Source organism: Leptinotarsa decemlineata, unplaced genomic scaffold (assembly GCF_025532065.1).
Source record: "Leptinotarsa decemlineata unplaced genomic scaffold, Ldec_3_MD MMD2_P_RNA_scaffold_5, whole genome shotgun sequence".
NCBI classification, from domain to species: Eukaryota; Metazoa; Arthropoda; class Insecta; order Coleoptera; family Chrysomelidae; genus Leptinotarsa; species Leptinotarsa decemlineata.
This window is the reverse complement of record NW_027412532.1, coordinates 1,743,298-1,760,824: the sequence shown is the minus strand read 5'-3', so window position 1 is coordinate 1,760,824 and position 17,527 is coordinate 1,743,298. Positions and strand designations below refer to the sequence as shown.

Below are 17,527 nucleotides of genomic sequence, written 5' to 3'. Positions count from 1 at the left end.
GCACTTAGGCCACATGTGACCCATTGTACATCCTCCCGAGGAGTTGTCCTCCTAGGTCGTCGTCCATCCTGTCCTTTCCAGGAAGGTGGACAGGTCGCTGGGAGACATCTCCTTTATATCGGCAGGTGTAGGCCAAGACTCGCCGAACACACACTCTCTTATTGACGATAACTCCGGGCACTCGCACAGGACATGCCTGACAGTCTCATCTTCCTGTTCACACATCCTGCATAGAGGTGTGTCCACTAGCCCCATATTATGTAGGTGTTTCCTTAGCTGACAGTGGCCAGTCAGAAATCCTACTGTAAGGCGTAGATTTTTCCTGGTCATCGCCAGATATTTCTTCGGCGCCAGCTTCCCAGGGTCGCCCAAGGTGATCCTGGCAAGATTACATCCTTTGATTTCATCCCATCTCTTTAGAGATTGAGCATGGGTGTAACTTTTGACTAGTTCCGCAATTGTCGAAGTCATCAGGCCGTGGGTGCCACTTGGTCCTAAAATTCTTAGTCCAGCCGCTTCCTTGGCTAAAGAGTCGGCAATGCGATTACCTTTACTCCTGTTGTGCCCTTTAACCCACCTCAGGATAATGTTATTATCTATCGAGGCTTTGGCTAAATCTTCGTGGCACTCTAGTGCTAGCCCTGAAGTAACACGGTGTCTGTTCAAGGCTAATAGTGCTTGTCTGCTATCAGTGCAGATTGTAATGTTTTTGCCAGAAATTCTTTTCTTGGTTATTTCTTTTGTGGCGATTGAGATACCAGCCAGTTCTGTTTGGACCACGCTGGTATTTCTTCCCATTCCCCACTTAATCCTTAGGCTTAGTGATCTGGAGTACACTCCACATCCTGAGCCTTCTTTGGTTTTTGAGCCATCTGTATAAATCCGTATTGCATTTGTAACATCTGACTCTGTGTTCTGCTTGATTTGTATTTTGTAGGGTTTATTAAACACAAACCTGGGTTCAATTGCATCACTTGTTGCCTGCAGCAGAGGTTGCGCAGTAAGCGCTTTCTGCCACAGGCCCAACCTCAATCGACCCATTCCTACTTCTAGGTTTACACCAGCCGTGTGCAATCGTACCATGGCCATTAACGCAACCTCCTTAACGTACAGGTCCAAATTATTGAAGGGTAGCGTGAACCGATGGAAATCAATACCTCAGAGAAATTAACCCCCAACGCAATATTACAGCAGCATTACCGAATGAATATGATTATAATCGCTCTGAAATGGTTCGGATCCAATGTAACAGCGATGTTAATCAATTGCGACTAATGAAAACTCATAACGGAGGGTGAGCAGAGTTATGAATTGATTAACGGCGTAGAAGGAGCTTTGCTGAGAGGAGTGTTTTATTTTTATAAAAGCAACCCACGTAATTGAACTAATGAAGATTTTTCCATGAAAGTATGGTGACAATTTCTTTCACTGAAAACACAATATCTGACGATGTAAAATGTTAGTTATTGCCAATAAATATATTCGAATAAATAAAAGTCATATTCGATATGTATCTATAATTTTGTAGAACATTAGCACAATGATGAATTACAATCAAATGTGACAAATGACAATAAAGTACTGAGAAAGTACATGATTTTCCATCTATTTTTCAAAAAATCGGACGTTATAGACAGATCATATATAGATACATTATGAAAATAATATAAAATCAGTTATCACAACCGTTTCCACAAATCAGCTGATCAAGTGGTGAATTTATAAAACGAATTAAGTCTGTTGTTACTGATATATAATCCGGTAGATCCATTTCTTGTACTTAGCAACATCAGTCACAACGCTAACACTGTTCTCCTTGCATTCTTTCTCACCCTGTAGTAACAGTCCTAGTGGCACCACACCTCTGAGAATGGACCTCCCGTCTTTGGAAGAGATGAGTCCGTCTCCAGAACTCCCGACACAATGTTTGTTATCTGAAATGAGAAAAATTGAGATTACCGAAAGTTCGTCGGAATTTTTTGAGTCAACAAGTTTTTCTTTGAGAAGTCTGCAAAATACTGATGCGATTTCTTTGGCCTACTTCTTAAGTACGACAAAAGGCACTCCATCAGGACCATAACCACAACATTGTTTTGTTTCGACTTGCTAGTGCTTATTCATATCTCATAAGAAGTCACCTGTCTCATTAAATAAATATCATTATCATTTTAATTGTTTCCAAAGGTTGAGCTGGTCGGATTCTGTCCTCTGGCCCCGAAACATTACCAATATATATATATATATATATATATATATATATATATATATATATATATATATATATATATATATATATATATAAATCCTTTATTTAGTCAAAGACTAATAAATTATACATACAAGTGAATAACAATTTTAAAGAAATCGATACAATCTAAAAATTATAGTATTTTTTTTTTTTGTAACTTGTACAATGTCATTAAGCTGTAATATACTTATATTAAAAATAATTAATTACTAATTTACATCTCACCTCAAATATATTGTGAAATCTTACAAGTGAAATTAATAAATTAAACGTCGCGTCGTTCTATAAAACTGAAGTCAACAATGTAAAATATTTACAATCTATATATACATATATATATATATACATATATATATATATATATATATATATATATATACATACACATATATACACATACACATAGATCCTTATTTAGTCATGAAACTAATAAAAACATTGTGAACAATATACAAATATACAATGATAAAATAGGTGTCTCGCACACATGTGTATAAACTTACAAACAAATATAATATATAAAATGAACCACACAACATTTATATACAAAAAAAAAATGTTACTACAATATAATTCCATCCGTTAATAGGTGCTTCTTGAGTTTGACTTTAAATATACTCAGACTTTCAGAATTTTTTATATAAACCGGAATATTGTTGTACATGGTTACACCTTTAACAAAAATAGAGTTTGACCAATGGTCAACATCATCAAAAAATGAAAACTCCCAACACCCTGGGGTAAGTCATCTTTGGCTCCGTGAAACATGCGCCCTGAACAGACGTAATGAGCTGAGGATGACTACCTCTCACATTTGTCCGACCAATATTTCTGCCTTCGTGCGGCAAACTGATAAGCCGGCAGGAAGGGCATTACTTTAACGAGGACTCCTAAGATATTAACAGAGTCGTCAAATTCAAATTCAAATTCAAATTTCATTGCATCTATATCCTATTGACAATAAATAGATCGGATTAGTTCAAGTTCACAAATTAAATTGTGTCTGATGTATACATACAAATAAAATGACATACACAAATAATGGTTTAAAAAAGAAAGATTATATTCTTGTTATGTTATGTTATGGAACATCGAGTCAAAAACCGAATTTGAATCGGGTATTTCAGTGATGCATACTCCACCGCCTGTGAAAAATCACACAAAGATAAAGCAAGATATGAAGAAATATGGGAAGGTCGATACCGAAAGTCACTAACGACAAAAAAGTACGAATTCACGGAGGAAGTAAAAGCATCCTTCGGCCAGTACTTTCTTTAATTTGTGTTTGAAGATATCTGTACTTCTGCTATCTCTCAATTCGGGGGGCAGAAGGTTGAATAGACGAATTCCAGTAGTCACTGGAGCTTTTTTTGCATGGAGTGACAAATTTTCTTCGATAGGATATTTCTTTTGTTTCTGGTGTCATACCTGTGAATATCGCAATACCTTCTAAAGCTGCTTAGGTTCTTGAAAATGTGAGTCAAAAGTTTTTAACCGTGAGAATTTTATTACTTTTGAAGGTGCCTCTGCACGATGTTCTATAAGATAAGCAGCAAATACGTCTAATGATACGTTTTTGCAACACAAACACTCTTTGTAGTTCGGACGCTTGACCCCAGACAACGATACTATATATAAAATACTATATGAAATTATATAAAATATAAAACTCTATATATTCCGTCTTATTATGATCAATCATACGTTTATTTTTAAAGTACCAGTCCTTGAATTCTCGTAGGATTGTGTTGACCTTGTCAGATAGTCTCACAGACGAAGTATCTGATACAGTAATGCAAGTATCATCTGCATACATAAGCACCCTTCCTTGGGATATGTGAATGAGAAGGTCGTTAATGAAAATGAAAAAAATTAGAGGACCGAGTACGCTTCCCTGGGGTGTACCAGAATCTGTTTCAAATCCCTCCAAGATGATGTCATCAATCTTAACAATGAACTTTCTTCGTTCGAGGAAGGACACATGCTTCTACATCTTCTTTTTCTTATTATTTCCTTAAGGAATCAATCGATAGAAGACTCAATGATTAACGGTTAGTTACAAAGCTGAGCTCAACACCACTGACAGGAAACAGCGTTGGATTACAAATGCATCCAGCTGGTAGTAGATAAATTTCTGCCCCACAACCGTGAGGAGGCATTCCAAAAACCTCACCTGGTAGATACGAAACACAATAGGTGTTTTCTCCCAAAACACCCTTCAACTTCGGATTCATCTGCTCACATTCCCCTCTGTCGATTCTGAATGCTGCAGCTTCCACATTCTCTTCTGCAACGGTGTCTCCTTTCCCGATCTCGTTCCCAACCAGAAACGCCAGGTCACGTCCTTCTCTAACTTCACTTTCGAATAAACAAATCGGTCTCACATGATCCGTTACCTCCAAGGGAGCAGTTGTCTTCAATAGTGCCATCCATGATCCAGGAACCCAGCCTGGTATCCTGGATGGACAACCACGTCTGATAGCTTCACCTGATCTTCTTTTCCAAGATGAACCAACAATGAATCACTTGGAACTGCGGTTCCTTCTTTCATGGACGTAACGCAATGGGCAGGTGTTATGAGGTGGGATGGACTTATGAGGGTGGCTTGACAAATAGGTTTGGTTGAGTTGAGGTGATTGTAGGAAAGTGAGGCCTTCCAAGGGTATTGCTTTTTGGTTGGATTGGTTTCTATTCCGCATTTGTATGGCTGCTCTGGAATGGTATGCTTGGAGTTGGTCTGAAGTTCAGCGAGGAACCTTTCAGAGTTTGTATCTCCTTCGAATAAGTCTGTGGGTAACCTGAAATATAAATGATGATAATAATAACATAGTTCCAAAGAATCTAAAGTCCCATTGATAACGTGGACAATGTTCTTCATGCACTTAAAGCTATTATGCAACGTAAAATGAGTTGGTTTGAACAAGTATATGAAGTAGAAATATTAGAAACCAGTAGGCTACCACACAACAAGGTTTTGTGTTTTCCAAAATTCACAAGTGTACTCCATAATTTTACTATGGCCAGGTGAATGATTGGATATATCCCCTGCTGGCAGTCGCTGGTCATCGTAAATCGATTGTGACTCGGTCAAGATCGTGCTCAATTCGACTTGCGCTTTGCGATTGTTTTAGTTGTCGTCTCGCCTCGAATGACTTCCAGCGACTTCCCTATCGACTTCGAGAGACTTCGATTATCATATATGAACACTACCAACACGCATATCTGGGGAGTCTAGTTGACAGTGCGGTACGAAGTGACTTAATAAGGTACTATAGTCCGTTCATAATTTGTCGATAGCACAAAATGAAAGCCCAAGTCATAAAACGGTCGTAAAACTCGTAAAATCATAGGCGGAGGTTCCTGAGGTGTTTATTCATTAAATATAAAGCTTCAGTTTATATTCGAAACTTGCCTTGAAAGGGTGAAGTTGTTACGAACGAAAATAATTTTTGGTTTAGTACATTTTTTAATCGCATTTAATTTACGGCTCGTTGGTGTTTCGGCGTCTACGGCAGTAATTAACGTCTCTAATATTTATTTTGCGAATTTTGTGCAGTGCGTGAGTACGTTTTTTTCATATTCCTACAAACATATACGTACCTTTCGTTCCTGCTTGTTTTGTTTGATTGCTTGCGATGGCTTCGTCATCATCATCAACATCATCAATTTTTACACCGGTACTGTTGCGTACAGTCAGTAAGTCTGTCTATTCACCAAGAGAGAAGACTATTGTTTTGAACGTTCACGATGCTCTGGTTTCTCAGAATCCCACAAACACTGTTCAGAACATAATCAAGAGTTGTGCCAACATGACGGGCGTAGGGGAGTCAACAATATATAGGTTCCTATCAGAAAGAAAAAAAAAGGTATAGAAATACCCAACTTAAACAAAATTTTACAAGAAGTTAGAGACGACCCGGATTTGCCTCATGTCGGACGAACCAAATTGTGGCAAGTTTTAAAAGAATTAAATTTCCGGTGGGAGAAATCAGACCGAAAATCACTTTTGATTGACCGGGAAGAGATAATATGTTGGAGAAGAAAGTATCTAAGATCTATACGAAAATTTCGGGCTGAAGGAAGGCCAATTTACTATCAGGACGAAACGTGGGTAAACGCAGGTCATACTCTCACAAAAATTTGGACAGATGAAAATATATCAAGCTCCAGGCAAGCCTTTATGGAAGGTTGGTCTACTGGTATTTCCCCACCCTCTGGTAAAGGCAGTAGATTAATAGTTTCTCACATTGGCAGTGAAAAAGGATTTGCTAAGCATGGTTTGTTGGAATTTGAATCCAAAAGCACAAAAGACTATCACAAGGAGAAGACAGCTGATGTTTTCGAAGAGTATTTTGAGCAGATGATTGAACATATACCACCAAACTCAATTATAGTATTAGATAATGCACCTTATCATTCACGACTAGTTGAAAGACTTCCAACGACTGCGTGGAAGAAACAGGATATCATTGACTGGCTGCGGAATAAGTCCCTGCCTTACGAAGATGGAATGGTTAAAGCAGAACTTTTAAAAATTGCCCGGCAACACAAATCTAAGTTCAAGAAATACGTAGTTGACAAAATGGCGGAAAGACGAAACATCACAGTCCTTAGACTTCCACCCTACCACTGCAAATTAAATCCAATTGAACTCATTTGGGCACAAATGAAAAGCTATGTGGCTAGAAAAAATACGTCATATAAAATACAAGCTGTACGTGAATTGTTATATGAGTCTTTACAACATATTACAGAACAAAATTGGCGAGATGCAGTAAGACATGCAATAGAAGAAGAACAAAAAATGTGGGATCTTGACAATATAATTGATGCGACTGTAGAGACACAACCGCTAATTATTAACCTGCAAGACGACTCGGATTCCGAAGATGATCCTGTTTATTTTGAATTTGAATAGTTTTGTAAGTAATCGTGGTTTATATCATTTAAAAATAGGTATTAATTAAATAAATGTATCTTTTACAAATTGCAAGTAACTTATTATTTTTGAATAAAATAAAGAAATTTTTTTAAAATAAAAATACAGTTTACAGTACCTACAGTTTAAGAATATTAATATATTTATTTATTTAAAGTAACTAATGTTTTAATCATATACTCTACGACACTGGTCACTCATTTCCACTCAAAATACCTACATAATCGGATTAAAAGTTTTATAGCTGTATTGTATTTCTTCAGATACAAGGTGGGTTAGTCGAAAACATCTTAAACTGCCACTTTTAGTTTGGTTTTTGTTATTATATCATATTAGCTGCCCTCTCTGTATTTCAGTTCTCTAATGAGGGTCAAACTTGCAGTGAGCTATCAACAAATTATGAACGGACTATAGACATTCGAATATCAGTTTGAAGTTTCAGTTGAAGTGTTTGGTTCTCTTGCCAGTGTAGCAGTTTGATAGTTGTAGTCAATTACAGGCAAACCCACGTAATATTTGGTGTCAGAAGTGGGATAACTGATAACAATATTCAGGTCCTTATAATATGTGATGTTTGACTAGAATGAAAATGGGGAAATCTGCAAAAATATCTACTACATCTTAGCCTAATAGCCCTTTTATGGATGATGAGAACAGTCTGCAGTTGGATTTTGCAACATACTCCCAAGAAAAGAGTTCCCTCTGCAAATAAGTTCCATGAGTGACAAATAAGCCACTTAAAGAGTAAAAAAACTAAAGTTCTTGTTATACATTCCAACTGCAAAACATGTGATCAATTATTACCCTCAGAAAATTAGAACTGGCCTTGTTTTCATTTATTTCTCCTTGACCGTTTATTGATAACAAAATGATGTCGAAATAGCAGTATGATACTGAATTAATTCCGGAAACATTCAATGACAGCAGTTTAGAATAGCACCAGTTAGTATATATTTCTGTTTGAGACTTGTTGAGACTCAATTATATTTAGGTATAATTGGCAAATAGTGTAAATTTTCTTTTCCTATTGATACATGTTGGAATATTCATGTACAAGGAAAGAATGGGTCCCAGTATTGAACTATGGGGTACCCCTTTCATTAATTAGCCTTCTGATGAGCATGATGAGATTTTTAAAATCTGATCTCTACCTGTGAAATAACTGTTAATAAGTTCATGGATAGTTTCACCAAAGCGATGGTGATGAATAATGATAGTGTTATAGTGGCAATCAACGTGATTCTACTGAAAATATTGAGTACTTCAAAGTGGCTAGTTTGGGAGGACTTAAAATCAGTCATATTGATCATTCGTCAGAATTTGTGACAAACTCGATCAAAACTCGATTGGAGAAGCTATTCAAAAATGTAAAAAGAGGTTGAAATATAAGTTTTTGTGGGCTGAGTTCAAATGTGGAAAGTTGAAGTACTTCAGCTTCCCGTTGAACTGCGTTCAGTCAATATTAAGCAGAGCATATCATAAAATATGCTCTGTTTGCTTTTATGTGTGAAGAATAATGAATATTGAAATGAAAGAAAATTTAAGTTAGTACACATTTTAAGCCCTCTACAGGTAATTTTTGAACCAAATTTGTTTTCTAACTAAAAACTTTCATCATTTTAGAAACTCACGTATTAGAAGCTGAACAAATTCTCTTGGCATTCAGTCGATATTCCAGCAGAGCGGGAGGTTGGTCGCCTTTGTAAAACATCGTTATTTTCAGAGACAACGGCTGAAACTCTTTAAGTAGTTCATTGCGATTTTTCACCAGGACTTCTCTCGGGTTACCCTCAGGAGATACAACATCGAAGCCCTGAAACAAATCTCGTATTTTATTCGAAGTTGGAAAAGAAAAGTCAAACAAACTGAAAGAAATACTATAAATCATTCTCTTTCGATAGGGTAGAACATAAATACATTTCTTGAAATAGGCATCTACAGTGTGTCCAACGACTCCATCTACAGGGATGGATTTTTCTATAACTGAATGTTCAAAACAATTCTAAACCATCAAATTGGTACTGGAATCATCTTTCAAATATGAAATGATAAACTTGTGATCCACCATTTAATGTTCTTTCCAGATGATATCCTTTAAAAACTGTAAACAACTTCTGTGGCAACGTTAGTTTGAAACGCCTTGTCAACTTGTTTTGTATGTTACAACATTAGTTGTCAGTATTTCAGTATTAAGTTTGAAGTTCGTTAACTTCGAGTCTGACAAATGGTTAGATTAACGGAAATGCATAAAATAACAGTTAAATGATTAGTTACGGAGATAAAACCCGAACAGAACAGGAAGTAGCTCGCCTATTTCATGAGAAATCCTCAAGAAACAATAAGCAAAATAGAGATGCAGTTTTTGCTATTTTTTTTCAAAAAACAGACACAACTTTAAACAGTTGTGAATTTTTTTTCTGTCCCTACTTATTAATGTCCGAGTTGAAACCTGTTTGGTATTTTTAGATGTTCGACGTTTCGTTTTCGACTTCGAATCCATTTACAAAAAGTTATGACTACACTGTGGTCTCAATCTGTCTACTCCTCGGGTAGTGACACGCTGTAAGGTTTTTGTGACTCGACGCCAGGGTCTCAACTTGTCTACTCAACAAGTCTCGTCGTTGGTCTCTGGAAGAGTCTCAATCTGCCTACTCCTAAGCGTGGACTTGACTGCCTACTCCCAGTCAATACTTGGAAGTAGGCATAACATAGAAGACAAGTACATTTATACAGCTTTGCTCGAAAAGAGGATAACCTCAATGTTTTGTTCAGACAATAACAGGAATAGGTCTTAGTAATGGTAATAATGAAGGCTATCATTCCAAAAAAAATATTCATGTCATGAAATAAATCAAATATTGTTCAAGGTTCAGTTCATTTAGTCGATGAACTAAGTGTCTGTTCTTCCACCTAACCCTAAACAGACAGATAAAATGAACGAAGGGAGTGAATACAAAGGAACTCAAATAATAGCAGAATCACTGTCCAATATCAAGTATTTGACTGAGATAGTAGAGAAACAAACAGTTTTGTTTTTAAAGATTTCATACCCATTGGCATTTTGATATTTGAGAAGAGAGCGTTAATAAATCCTATGTTGTTAAAGAAAGTGGTGAAAGATTTTCCGCAAATCGCATATTCAGGTCATGCACGTTAGTTCGATATTTCACTTTTCTGGGGGCGTATCTTCTTCAAGTATCCTGAAGTACATTTTTTTCATGCATTTGTTCCATTTAATTCTCCAAGGAGATATGCATAAAACAGCCATCCGTTTTTTCTCATTCAAAATCCTCTTTTAGTTGAAATTCACAAGACTGTCTGCACCTCATTTCACAAAAGAACAAAAAGTTTTCTTCGCAGAGAAATCATCTGAGTTTTAACGCGATTAGTGTTGATGGGATTTAGCAAATTACCAGAGTTTTTAATCAGTTAGCAGTACGTTTTTCTCTCTACTACCAATTTTGTTTTAATTAAAACTGTAGATAACCCCAAGCGTTCTTCAGAAACAATTTCGTGTTAATTATATTTTTCAATATTTTTGTTTTTGGGATGGCGATAAGTCTTCTGGAAATATTAAAACCAATAACAAGCTTGATGAAATGTCACAAAATTACATTCTTACATCATATCAGATAGATTTGATCCAATGAGTAAAAGACAGAAGACATTTACCGTGTTAGGAATCACACGTTAAAAGGTAAGACCTCGTTAGTCCTCAGCTCGCACAAGGTTTTCAACTTCTGAGAGTTGTCGTTCGTATGGGTGGACAGCTGATTAACGAAAAAACAGATTTTAAACAGATTTTTCAAAAACAGATTTCAAAGGCACCAATGAATGATTTCGCAGATTCCTCACTTTTGAAAAACTGATGGATCGAATGCCGATAAAAATATTGATCCCTACTGTACTCACAACAAACTGGGCCTTGCAACAGGGACTTCCAAACCTTGACAATTATTAACGGCCATCGATCAAAAACAACTACATATCGATGATAATATAATAAATATAAACGTGACGTGACGTGACGACATGACGACGTGACGATATGACTTGATATGACATGACATGATGACATGAAATGACCACATGACGACATGACTTGACATGACATGACACGACATGAGTTATGTTATGTCATGATGCCTTATCATGAAATGTTATATGACATATGGCATCACATGTCATATGTCATGTTATGTCTTCATGTTATGCGATATCACACCATGTCATCTGTCGTGTTTTCTTGTCGTCATGCCACATCATATCGTCACGTCAGATCGTCATGGTTTCATGTCTTCATATCATGTCGTCGTGTCATATCGTCGTCTCATATCGTCATGTCGACATGTCATCTTAATGTCACGTCACGTCTCATCCCGTCTCGCCTTGTCCCGCCCCGTACGTCCGGTCACGTCTCGTTAGGTCTTGTCATATCATATCATATTATGTCGTCATATGTCATGTTATATCACATCGAGTAATGTCATCATGTCGTCACGTCAAGTCACGTCGCGTCGCGTCAACTCACATCACGTCATATCATGTCATATCATATTTTATGTCATGTCGTCATGTAATGTCATCATGTCAGGGTGTCATTTCATATCGAGTCATGACATCATGTCGTCAGGTGACGTCATATCATATCATGTCATGTCATATCGTAATGTCATGTCATCATGTCTTCACGTCACGTAACGTAACATAACATAACATAACGCCATGTCACGTCACGACACGTCACGTTACGTCACGTCTCCATGTCATGGCGTCATGTCATATGAAGTCATGTCATCGTGCGACACTTGCTACTATTCAACGTGTGAAAATCTCTATCTTTCGAATTCAAAAAGAAAGGACAACTCCTTTTGTGCACTCTAATGCTAGCATGAATTATTTTGAGCCCTGCCGAATCCTTAATAATGCAATATATCAGCCGGTGGGGCTGTGTTCTTTCTCATTTATCACTTCGTTGTTACACAGTGGAATTTAATTTGCCGCCACACGAAACATTATTAACGCGAAAAACTTGAAGGATTGAGATTAATAATAATGGTTCAGAGGAACTGTGATACGTTTTTTTTTTAACCAGTGCAGAAAATAAACTATGATTGATAGGCATTTAGTGATATACGAAAACAGTGTTAGCTGGAACGAGGAAAGCTTCGAAATGGGTGTGCCAGGCAGAATTCAGGAGTGGAATTGCTCAATATATACAGTGTACAGGGTGATTCAATGAAAAAGAATGAGATCGATTATTCATAGTTGGCATTTAGAAAAAAACCGCTGCATGAACTCTATGAAAGAAAGTACCGTTGAAAACATAAATTGATAATTTTGGGAGGCAACTTTTCGGCATTCTACTTCTTCATCATTCTACAAAATCAAAAAATCATTGAAACTCTTTACAAAGATGTGTAGATTACAGAAGTTGATTTCAAATACAGACTGAAACAAATAGCCGATCCCAAACAACAAATTCCATTATTATTATAATGCATTTGAAGCTGAAAAGTTAAATTTTCAATGTGGAATGTTTGAATTCGGGTTTTTTATGGTGGGCGGCATTTCATCATCCACGGTGCCTTCATCAGGAATTGGACTATATGCTCGTAAGTCACAGAGGTTATAGAAGAGGTATAGCTATCTAACATGGATTGATCACCGTTTTCAAGTACTTTTTATCTCTGTGACTTCACTGAAAACCTAATGTTTGTTGTTGAAATATGTAGTAAGGACGCATGGCCACTTATTATTATTTGCCAAACATCGGGATTTTTGACATCACAGTGCGACGTTTCTTTTACTAGTTTCCATAATCAACTTTGTTTTTTGAAATACGGACCTGTATTGTAATGGACAGCTGAATTTGTTATGGCAGTGGCTACAGAAATCGATAAAGAAACAAGAGGTCCGTATTGAAAATATTAAGTTGATGAAACCTCATGTACGAAACGTCGCATTGCAAATTGGGTTACACCAGATTATTACGAATTTGGAACAGTGTTGAAAGTTGTTCTGCCTTTTTTTACCATTCAAAATGGAGGTGGCACAGTCAAACATTTCAAATTCGACAATTCTAATTTTTGCCGAAGATAGCAATAATGAAATCAGCTAAAAATTAAGTCTTGTATAGAATTAAATCTGAAACTCACAGCAACCACAACTTTTTCAACATCTCGATCGAAAATAAGCCTGATCCAAACTCCATATAGATTCTCCTCGGACTTTGCAAGCAAGTTTCCCGTTCGTTCCCCCGGTTTTTCTGCAGATTCGTAGTTGAAAAAAGCTGCACAAGGCGAAATTGAAGGGCTGTCAGAAACCGGCCCTGGTGCTGATTGACCATTCGGTATAAGTGCTGCCATCGTGTAGAGAATAGCGCAAGCTCGGTAAAACATCTAAAAAAGAATATAGAGATTAGTTAATTGATTGAAATGTTACAGCCACAACTAACAGTCTTGACAAATTTGAATAATTGTTGCGAGCAAAGCAAACTTCCCTTAAATATTCAAAAATGCGTGAAGTTACACAATAATATCTGAATACAGTATTTATGGACAACAGAGGTGAGGTTTTCATATCGTAAGGAGTTATCTTGTGTGGGGTCCTGAAATCCTAACCACAATAAATGAAATGAACCAAATAATGGGGAATAGATTTCCTAAAACGTAAGTATTTCGTATTTAAAGTACTTACTATAATTTTTTACGCCAATAAACATTCAAAAGAAATTTTTTTGAGCCTTATTGAATGTTATTAAAAATTGAATAAGAGTATAAATAATTGACTGTATCATATTTGAATTTTCAAAATACCAGTTGAAATCTAAATCATCCACCCTGTCTTACTTACGTATCTAAAGCAAATACTGAAATACTCAGGAGATTACCTATTTACAGGATGAGTGAAATTCACAATTTGAAATTATCATCAAGAAGGATGTGTATATATTATTGTTAAGCATTAATCGGTTCCATCTGGATATTTTTTCACTCTCTTTGAATTCTTCTGTGGATGGTATAAGGTTTTGTTATCATTATTTATTGAGTAAACTTCGATAAGTATTTAAACCATGAACCATAGTATTTATACTGTTTAAACTGATCGTTAGGTGCCATCTCCTTTTTAATCAATATTCTGATAAGTCATGTGCTGCCATCTATTGCAAAATATAAGAATTACTTGGTATTACCCAAACACTCAAATTCCATCTCGATCATTAAATCCTAGATGTCTCGTGTAATACAGTATTCTCACATTCAACATTGTCTAACCATTGTTTGAAGTTTTATTTCTCTTCAAACAACGCAACGATCTGAAGTTTCACTTTGATCAAGATGAATAGAAACCCTGGTGTTTTCACAGGTGTTTTGTCAAGATATTGATCAAACTTTGTACACATGTTGATAGATGGTGCAAGAATCGAAATATGTACGCTCATTTTGACATTGACGTCAATCAACAAAAACAGTAGTTACAAATAGGAGTGGTAAAAAACATAGAAAGTTTAATTTCTTATTTCTTCATTATGATTTCCTACCACTTAGTAACGGCTATATCCATCAATTAATTGATTAATTAAGCACCATCTTCATCACGAACGAGTCTCTGTGATCAGCTGTGATGGGGTCATGGCAACAGAATTCAGAGTGAGGACGGAGTGAGAGAGTAATAGATAGAGAAAAAGTGAATAGAGAATAGAGGAATAGAAACTCGAAGAGGGGGAATATAGGTATCACACAGCTGCACGCATTAAACTTTATCGACGAATTTTTGTTATTTCGGCTTGCGGAAATCGTCAGATTGTATATTTTTCGTTATCCTTGAATTATTTCCTTCAAAATAAAAAAAAATTAGCTACGCTCGAATTGTCAGATTACTGGAATATACACTTTTCAGCAGGTAATTAACTCACCCTACCTTAATCTGACGCGCTCGAGAATTTCTGTGGATCAATTTTTTTTACTAATCTGATTTTATCCCTCACAAGTGGCCTTATATATGGGGCTCATATTTGGTGGAGGTACTTTACCGGGTACAAGGTATCCCCTTGCATATTAATCTGCCGCGCTTTAGTAAATCCCGAAATCCCCGCTTGGGTTCCCCTATAGAGATGGGAATCGTTGATTCCAAACAATTTTATGCATATCGAATGGTACATATTAGGTTTAAGCTATTAATGGCAAAGAATTCGTTAATTACAATGATTCAAAATTATTTTCAAAGTCGATTTTTGGAGAAAAGGTATTGCTTTCACAAAAAAAAAGAATAACAACCTGAAATGGTAACGAAAGCATCTACCATAACTGTTGATCATAAAGACGGATTTTCATCAAAGGGAATCGCTTGCAACTAGTTTGGTTTTCGAAAACAGAAAAAAACAACAACAATTTCGAAACTCGAATTCCACCAAACAGAACTAGTCTAAGTTGCTTGTTTTGTTGCAAAATGCTTTTTATTGTTTCTACTACACTAACAACAATTGAATCGCGACATTATTGACCTGTCCATTGCTTTTTTTTGGGCATGCTCTACAAAGAAATATTGAATCTCATTATTGTTTGAAATGAACAACAAATAAATAAAAATAGTCTGCCTATTTTTGTTCAGAACAAATAGAATCTTCCACGCGCGTCGAGTCTAGACTAGAACCTTCCCAATCGATATAAAAGGAAGGCGTCTGCGCGACGTGAGTCTGTTGAGTCGAGCAACTGAAGCGGTACGGTCGGAGAAGGATACTGTATCATTTAATAAATAAATTAACTCGGTACATTTTTTTTTCAATTTGGCCGGCCTACACATTCAAAATTTGAATATATGTCCCTCTGTAAAATTGATATTGACACCTCTGCTTTAAATAGAGTAATACTGTTGCAGATCTTTTCCACATAGCGAAATCAGTTTACATAAACATAGCCCGCCGACGGAAGATTTTATTGTTGACAAAAAAGTCGCCTGGACACAAAGTCTTCAAAATTTTTCCTGTTTCAACAACTCAACTTTTTGTTTGGTCGAAATCGACACTGTTGCTGTTTTGGTTTTGTTCGTTTGGTGGGAATTCGCCATAAGTCACTTGATTGCCTATATAGCTGAGAAAATTGTTTTTATACGTTGAGTATTCAAAAATATGTAACATAAGTATTAAAAAAGATATTTTGAAATGTTTGCAGTAATGTCTTTATTAGACATTTAGTACCTGAACTCACCTTGCCTTTCTCAATCACTGTTCACTTCAAAACTGACCACCAACTGGTATGAACAAATGGATTATACTAAAACGAGTCTGGCGACGATGAATTCATCAAGGTTGAAGAGTTCATGCGGAAGAACAAATACTTACTGAATGATGATCGACGGGGAAAACCTGAGGAACCTCCTCAAGCTGTTTTTAACGTGTGATAACTTGTTCTAATGACTGAATACCCATCATCAAAGATCTGGTTTTTTATGAACAGATAATCATTGTGGTTTTGGTTATCATAATTGAACCGATGGATAAATCATAGCTGTGGGTGATATCCTGTGGAAATTGAAACTTGCAAGTGCAATATGTTTGAAAGCTATGGAAACTATTTTTCTGTTTGGGAATGATCATCCAGTTGAAAGTGATGTTGAGAGGTCAGAAATGATTGGATATTGAAAATTCAAAATGTCCGCATGTTACACGAAATTATCTACATCATCATTTAAATATTGAAATCAAGATTTATAAAGTGAAAGTAAAGTAAAAGTAAAAAATGCATCCTCTCTTATCTTTCTACTTATCTTATGGCAATAAAAAATAAAAAGTCGAATATTTTTCAAGATTTTTTTATAAACTTGCCGGCTCTGCCGAACTCTAAAAACCTGATTCGGTCCCCAGCGGGGCAGCCACAGAGTATGTGCTCTGCTGTTTCATATTTTTCCAAACAGAATTCAATAGCGTATATTTCCGGTTGAAATACAGTCGCATAAGTTCCAAGGCAGGTTGATATCTCTGTCCTGGGTCTGCGACTGAAAACATCCGCACCAGAACCGGAAGGTGTTTAAGATCCAACAACTACCTGTTCTTCATATTTCCTTCTCCTCTACTGGGTAAAAGTACTTTATAAGGTTGGAGGTTGGTTGACAGTTGGAGGCATAAAGTCAGAGATTATTTCCATTTCCCTTGCCTGTGTAGTACAAAATTTTCGCTTCATTTAGATTCTGGAACTTGTGGTTGCTTTCCGCTTCACTGGTTCCGTGGGAGATGACTGTTTGGCGGGAGTTGGCCATTTTTCGCTTGATGATGAGTTTCCATATGTTGCGTATTTCTACGCTGGCTTGGCTGAATACGTTGTTGGACAACATGTAAGCGG

General features: G+C 36.4%; 1 protein-coding gene and 1 long non-coding RNA gene across 3 annotated transcripts in view; one reads left to right on the top strand and one right to left on the bottom strand.

Moving 5' to 3' along the window:
* Window positions 1-1,502: 1,502 nt before the first annotated feature.
* Window positions 1,503-16,541, bottom strand: LOC111517504 (uncharacterized). Of its 2 annotated transcripts, none has more exons than XM_074169203.1 (5): window positions 16,397-16,541; window positions 13,346-13,588; window positions 8,819-9,000; window positions 4,422-5,046; window positions 1,503-1,934 (listed from the first exon to the last, which is right to left on the bottom strand). In XM_074169203.1, the coding sequence occupies exons 2-4, from the start codon at window positions 13,586-13,588 to the stop codon at window positions 4,665-4,667; spliced, it is 807 nt and encodes a 268-aa protein (XP_074025304.1). In that variant the 5' UTR covers window positions 16,397-16,541; the 3' UTR covers window positions 1,503-1,934; window positions 4,422-4,664. The 2 variants fall into 2 exon arrangements, with proteins under 2 accessions (XP_074025304.1, XP_074025305.1); XM_074169204.1 differs by having other exon boundaries at window positions 16,387-16,513.
* Window positions 13,649-17,527, top strand: part of LOC141479916 (uncharacterized) — a 46,571-nt gene continuing 42,692 nt past the window's right edge. Inside the window, exon 1 of the long non-coding RNA XR_012464062.1 lies at window positions 13,649-13,858. This is a non-coding gene — a long non-coding RNA (uncharacterized lncRNA). The remainder of the gene's footprint in view (window positions 13,859-17,527) is intronic.